This window comes from Vigna angularis, chromosome 3, assembly GCF_016808095.1.
Source record: "Vigna angularis cultivar LongXiaoDou No.4 chromosome 3, ASM1680809v1, whole genome shotgun sequence".
NCBI lineage: Eukaryota > Viridiplantae > Streptophyta > Magnoliopsida > Fabales > Fabaceae > Vigna > Vigna angularis.
In genome coordinates, this window is record NC_068972.1 from 12537408 (window position 1) to 12544114 (window position 6707).

The 6707-nt window shown below is 33.6% G+C and overlaps 1 protein-coding gene across 4 annotated transcripts; it reads right to left on the reverse strand.

Annotated features, from left to right (window-relative positions):
• Positions 1-318: 318 nt before the first annotated feature.
• Positions 319-5789, reverse strand: LOC108325840 (probable methyltransferase PMT3). 4 transcript variants are annotated; one of them, XM_052875102.1, is made up of 10 exons: positions 5398-5667; positions 5162-5235; positions 4026-4115; positions 3651-3952; positions 3005-3169; positions 2727-2909; positions 1681-2275; positions 1411-1523; positions 1081-1301; positions 319-955 (listed from the first exon to the last, which is right to left on the reverse strand). In XM_052875102.1, exons 4-10 carry the CDS (start codon positions 3924-3926, stop codon positions 655-657), a joined length of 1854 nt encoding a protein of 617 aa, XP_052731062.1. In that variant the 5' UTR covers positions 3927-3952; positions 4026-4115; positions 5162-5235; positions 5398-5667; the 3' UTR covers positions 319-654. The 4 variants fall into 4 exon arrangements, with proteins under 4 accessions (XP_052731062.1, XP_052731063.1, XP_052731064.1 ...); XM_052875103.1 differs by adding an exon at positions 5677-5789 and having other exon boundaries at positions 3651-4115; positions 5162-5596; XM_052875104.1 differs by lacking the exon at positions 5162-5235.
• Positions 5790-6707: the final 918 nt, after the last annotated feature.

Consider the following 6707-nt stretch of genomic DNA (forward strand, 5'->3'; position numbering starts at 1 on the left):
TATATATTTAAGCTCACACATAAAATATATATAGTTATGTGTAAGAGGATTATATATATTTAAGCTCACACATAAAATGCATATAATTATGTGTAAGAGGGTTACGTGTAAGAGAATTATATATATTTAAACTCTAAAATAAATATAGTTATATGTAAGAGGATCTATTACAGATCTTACATCAATTAGATAGATTAAAAATAAAATTAATTTATTATTATTATTATTATTATTATATATATATTGTTTTTTTAAAATTGAATTATGATTAAAATCTCATCTTCATAAATTAAAGTCCAACAAGAAAAAGAAATCCCGAGCAGAAAAGAAATGTGTATATATTACATCATATAACTTATTAAGTGACTTCTATGTCGTCATTGTTATATAGCTTACCCTTACATAAACCCCAAATGCAGGCAAAATTTTGAATTGCCTATAAAAGCTTCGTGCCTATGTATGTCTTAATCACATTGAATAATCATCAGCCCAAAAATTAGAATCAAAAGAAGGAAATTAAAGGAAAGGAAAACAACATGTAATGCTACAGAATGAAGTTGTTTACTGATCCACTTCACTACTTGGGACGTGGTTTGATCCCTTGCAGCAGCAGCAGATAATAATATGTAAGAAGATGAAAATGCAATGGTTGTCCTATTCTGTGTCCCTAAAGCTCTCACTAGTCAGCCACAGTTTCTTCTGGATGATAAAAACAACTTCATCACCATCCTGAACAGAGTCAATTGCTTCCCAGTGCAAAGCACTTAGGTACTTCTTTACAAAATCAATCACTGCCTGTTTATCCCGGATGATCACGAAACCAGTGGGCCGAAGCACACGATCCATCTCAATTAATAGATCCTCAAGACTGCAACCTCTCTTTTCTACGTCAGAGAAGATACTCCATGCATGAAGTAAATCATAGGTTCTGGGGTATGTTGAGAATGCTTCACACCTGTTTAAGATTACCACATCAAAACTCTTGCTTATTCATCAGTAGTTAACAGGTTAGAAAACGAAATGAATACGCAGAAATTTGTCAAAGAAGCAACAAATATGTAAGCAATCTAGCTTCAATACCAGTCATGAGTAGATCCTATGAGACCTCTGTCATATATGAGCTTAAGTGTATTGACTCCATCATGGGGCACAACATTCATAACCCAAACATTCTTGTCTATAAGAGCTGCCGCAAATGAACCCATGTATGCTTTCATATCCATAATATTCCTCAACGTGTTTGATGCAATTTTTGGACTCAAGAGATCCCAGTACTTCGCAACTCTCCTTTGCCATAGTTCCTGCAGATGACCAAATTTAAGCCAACAATTGATTTATCTAAAATAATATCGCTGTACTATAAAGATAGTTATGATCATTAACAAGAAGATCAAATATAATTCTGATTACCGTATCCTTTTCAAACATTTCATTTGAATAGCCAAAGTCAGATAGTCTAGGAGGAGGTGTAGTCAATCTGGCAGGCCATGCGGCTAAACCACTACCCTCGGCTCTGTTGTCATCTGATAAAATAAACAATGCTGGAATTTTTCAGTTTACTGACGTAGGATCTGGGGATGCATGGCACTAAAGTAGCAACTAAAAATTGATACTTGAAAGGAAATCACTAGAATCCATGGAATGCAAAATCCATCAAATAACACAGAAAAGACTACTCACGCTCACTGTAACGTGTTATGCATGCTTCCATATTTACTCCCCAAACTGCATCTGGGTCATCATCAGACTGGCAAAGAGGAGGGTGAGCATCAGGTCCTCTTTCCATATAGCAGTCGTTAGTCCCATGTTTTTGCCAGACAACAGTTTGGTTCCTCTTTGCTGCTATTTTCCAACACATACGCTCCACAAGCTCACTCATTTCTTTCCATATCTTGAGATTCTCTTCATCCTGGGCATATGCCTCGGGAGATGAGTATGCAAAATAACCTCCTGGTCGGAGCAATCGGTCTAGTTCAAGAAGTAGTATTCCATCTCTTTGAAGCCAATCAATTCGACAGCGAGAACAATGAACAAGCTCAAAAGATCGGCTGGGGTAAGGGAGTCTTTTTGTTCCAAGGATACCAAGATATGCAGGAATTCCTCTTTCTAGGGCAAATTGAATTTGATTCTGATGCACATCATTTGGTGCCAAGGACATTGCAATGATATCGGATGATAGAAGATATCCTCCAAAACTTGCAACACCGCAGCCAACATCAAGCACTGTCCGTAATCTTCCTTCATTGTTTAGATTATTGTTTGAAAAGTTAAGCATCTGGCAAAGTAAACTGGAATTTTCAGATAATGATTTATGTGTCAAATGCAAGCAAATCTAGATAAACAGAATTTACCAGACAACTAGCACTGTTAAGCCTGGTACTTGTAAGCATAATAACTGAATTTTTACAGGCAGAACCATTAAAGTCGACAACTAGCATTGTTAAGCCTGGTACTTGTAAGCATAATAACTGAGGCAGAACCATTAAAGTCGACAACTAGCACTGTTAAGCCTGGTACTTGTAAGCATAATAACTGATTTTTTACAGGCAGAACCATTAAAGTCGACAACTAGCACTGTTAAGCCTGGTACTCGTAAGCATAATAACTGAATTTTTACAGGCAGAACCATTAAAGTCGACAACTAGCATTGTTAAGCCTGGTGGTACTTGTAAGAATAATAACTGATTTTTTACAGGCAGAACCATTAAAGTCGGATGCAGACTTACATTTGCAATTGATGCAATGTATTTATCAGCTCCATAGTGAAAATGAGTTCCACCTCCAGGGAACATTATTTTGTCACCTTTTTCAACCATCCAATTCTGGTCAGACTTCTCATGTGCCAGGTGAGTGTGTGGGATATTTGCTTTCCACACCTCATCTCTGCTCTGTGGCCACTTAATAGGGACCTGCAACATTATAGAAACAGCAAATGTTGGAGTGGAACAATACATGTCTATCAGAGGATATGTTAGAAATAACATCTATTCAAACTAATCTTCACCTTGTATCCTGATGGAGGAGGGATTAAGCAATTGTAACGCCTTTCTGCAGGTGGACAATGTCTCTCATAGTGCTCCATTACAGACAGGTCCAACTTCATCCTCATTTGATAGATGAGGTGTCTATCTAGGCATGGAATCAACTCCGAATGACGATCATCACAAACCTTCAAAAGCATAAACATCATAAACACTGTGAGATTTATGAAGAGCCAGATGTAAATTTAAATGGTGTACATGAACTTGATTGTTTCCACTTATTTATCTATGAAAGTATAACTTATTTTCATTATGTAAACAAGAAAATTGTTGCTTGATTGGGATGTTATTGTGGATGTGGACAAGAAACTAGTTTTCTTCAGCTTTTACTTTTCCATTTATGATACATTTTAAGCCTCTTACGTAACATGTTATATTTATCAAAACTTATCCAACTCTCAAGCGTGGCCTTCCGAGTTTAGCAACCGAAATTCAAATAAAACAGTATATAAGAGAGTTCATAATACTAATACCACTGATTAAACCAAATAGCAATAGCAAAAACAAAAAATTAGAGATGTTACATTAAGCATGAATGATAGCAATAGCAATAAAATGGATTGAGAAAGAATGTATGCGCCCTATGTCTAAGCTTACAAATCAACATACAGGGAAACTCTTTGAGAAAATATTTGCCTCCCCTTCTCCCTGCTTGAAGCTTGCCGAAGATTCATCTCGATTGCCATCATTGTCATCCTCTGCACCTAAATATGATGAGCCAAGTCTTTTCAATGATCTTCCATATTCAAGAGCAGATGACCCACTATTCTGAGAACCAAAGATGGATCCGCCATACACATACAGAAAACCAAGAAAAAATGCCACAAAAAAGAGGAAAGCAACTGTATGCTTTTGTTGCAATCCATCAGATCTCCCCCTCGGCATTTATTAGTTGAAAGTATAAATCCAAACTGCAATTTTCACTGTTCAGTTACGGTCTAAAAAAATCTTGATTTGCCAGACATTCAATGTCAAATTACCGACTTGAAACCCCCGTTAAGGTAGCAATCTTAGTTCCTCAAATCATAAACAAGACAAACAGTTTCCTCGCAGTACACTGACTAAATGATTGACCTGCAAACAAGGGAAGATCAATTATCAAACGAGATACAGAAATTCATTTGTTGTCGTTGTTTTACTTTTGATTAAATCATAGTGCTTAAAGGAATAAAGAATATTATACCATAATCGCAGACCATTATTACACTTTTTCATCATGAAAACATCTAAACTGTACTAAGGAAAACCAATTGAAATACAAAAGCCAATTTCAAACATCTTTATGACAACAGATCCGTGTAAGGAACCTTAAAATAGCTCTATAACCTTGTGGGATGAAGTTCAATGAGAAATGTAAACAAGGAACAACCAGCAAAGAAAGATTTTCACAGCACCAAGGACATTCATAAACAAAATATAAAGGATAATAGCAATCAATTGGCCAAGCGCAGGCAGCCCGGACAAACCTACCCTGGCCAATGAGAAATAACCAAATACAAGAAAATCTATTGATTGTTAAGATATTGTCAAACATGTACAATCCTAGAGTGTGTCTCAAGCAATTGTAATTTAGTCCAACAATAAGTTACCACTCAATTCACAAGATTCACTCCTAGTTTTCAGCAATTTTTTTTGGATAAAACATACCAATGAAGAAGATTATTAAAAAAAGAAAAATAAATAAATGAAATTGAAGAGAGCCGTTATGCTTGCTATTGAAGTGACAGCAGACCAGTGAAAACAATGGATCCGAATCACCCCTTAAAAGAAACATGATCTAAGGTGACAACTTACAAGTAAACAAATTCTTTTACACGTATATGATTCAGACTTAGATGGACTTGAATCGAGCAACATGAACTATCTCAATGACAAACACTACCCTACAGTTAAACTGAAGTTTCAGATCTAGCCCAATACAAAACAATAATCACTAGCACTAAAACGTGTAATACTTATTAACAACACCAAATCACATAAGAGAGTCGAAGGTACATTCAGTAGGCCACGACTATGACCAACGGCAGTAAAACATACCAGATCCATCATAACCGCCATGCCACACCACACACAGGCAAAACAAACTTAACAGAAGTAGCATTACATAAAGAAAAGCTTACTGGGTTCTGATCAAAATCCAATTGGGTGCAAGAAAGTGAAATCAAAATCCCAACTTCGTCCCGGAAAAATAATTCTATAAGAAGATAAGTAGAAATAAGTAAGAAGAAAAGGAAGAGGAAGATGAGATCTGGGTGAATGTCTGAAGTTTGTTATGTGCGTGTGTGGCAGTGGAGCAGTTCAAAGAACATCTTAAGAAGGGGAGTTAATTTTGTTAAAATAATAGTAGTGTTGGAACCTGAAAGAGTTGCAGACAGCAAATTGACCGTGGTGGCAAGACTTTTGTGGTATACCATATGATGTGGGTCGGATAGATTACCACTGAGATTCCATTTGGACCAACTAAGTGGGTTTGCACTTAACATGTAAACAATCATGTCACGCCATGGCACACGGTACTACAGCCTTTTTACAACTCTTCTGCCAGTCGGTGCTGTCTATTATATGCAATAATTTCAAAATAAAGGTCAAATTAAAATGGTTCTTTTGAAAAAAAAGGTGAAATAAAAAATAACACCTTATCTTCTTCACGCATGAGAAGTTGAAAGAAATAATAAAGGTTTCTGCTAATGAAATGAAGTTAAATGAGAGTGAATCTGGGATGGTATTGTATAGGTGGGACTGTTTGCGAAATCTCTTCCTCGGCTTATTACGAAGACATGTTCTACCCAAATTTAGTAATGTGTGGACAAATTGTACTTCACTTTCCGTTCATATTTGTTTTTTTAATCTTAGAATTTAAAAATTCATAGTTTTGATTTTTTTTTTGAATTCGATTAAACTCTAAAAAAATATATACTAATTCAAAGTACCTTTAAGAAATAACTAATTAATTTAAATTAAAAGCAAACAAAAATTATAATATCTAAAATAAAATATTATATACTAATATTATAAATTTGGTAAAATCTAAAACCTGGGACCAAAGAATAAATGAAGAAATCAAAATTTGAAATAAAACTAAATAATAAATTAATCTATACCTAAATATAAATACAAAGGAATTTTTATCCTGTACTATACTATTTCACATCCTTATTACCATCACTACATCCACTTATATTTTATTTTCTAAACTAGACCCTTTTATTCTTGACATAGTTTTTTATTTTTTCATTTGAAAATATATCTTTTTCTATTTTTAAAAATGTATAAAAATTAATATTTAAAACTATGGAAATGTAGAAATTTTGTTAAGAATTTTTTAATTATAAAATATAAAAATAGAAATTTAAAAATATAATAAAATATCAAAAAAATTTAATTAAAATTTATAAAATATAAAAAGTAATAAAATTTATTCAAAAAAATTATTTAGAAAACAAATATAAAATAGAAGTTAGTACTTTTATATTATTTTTAAAGAAATTTAAAAAGTTTGAGTATTATAATTTTTTTTTCTTTTTTCAAAAAAATTAAAATAAAAAAAATCATTTTAAAATCTCATTCAAAAAATTTGGTTCCTTAAGAATTGTCATAGCTCGATATTCATATTATATCTGGACGAGTCAAGTCTAAGTTTGTGATATGTTTAAGATGAATGTTTTA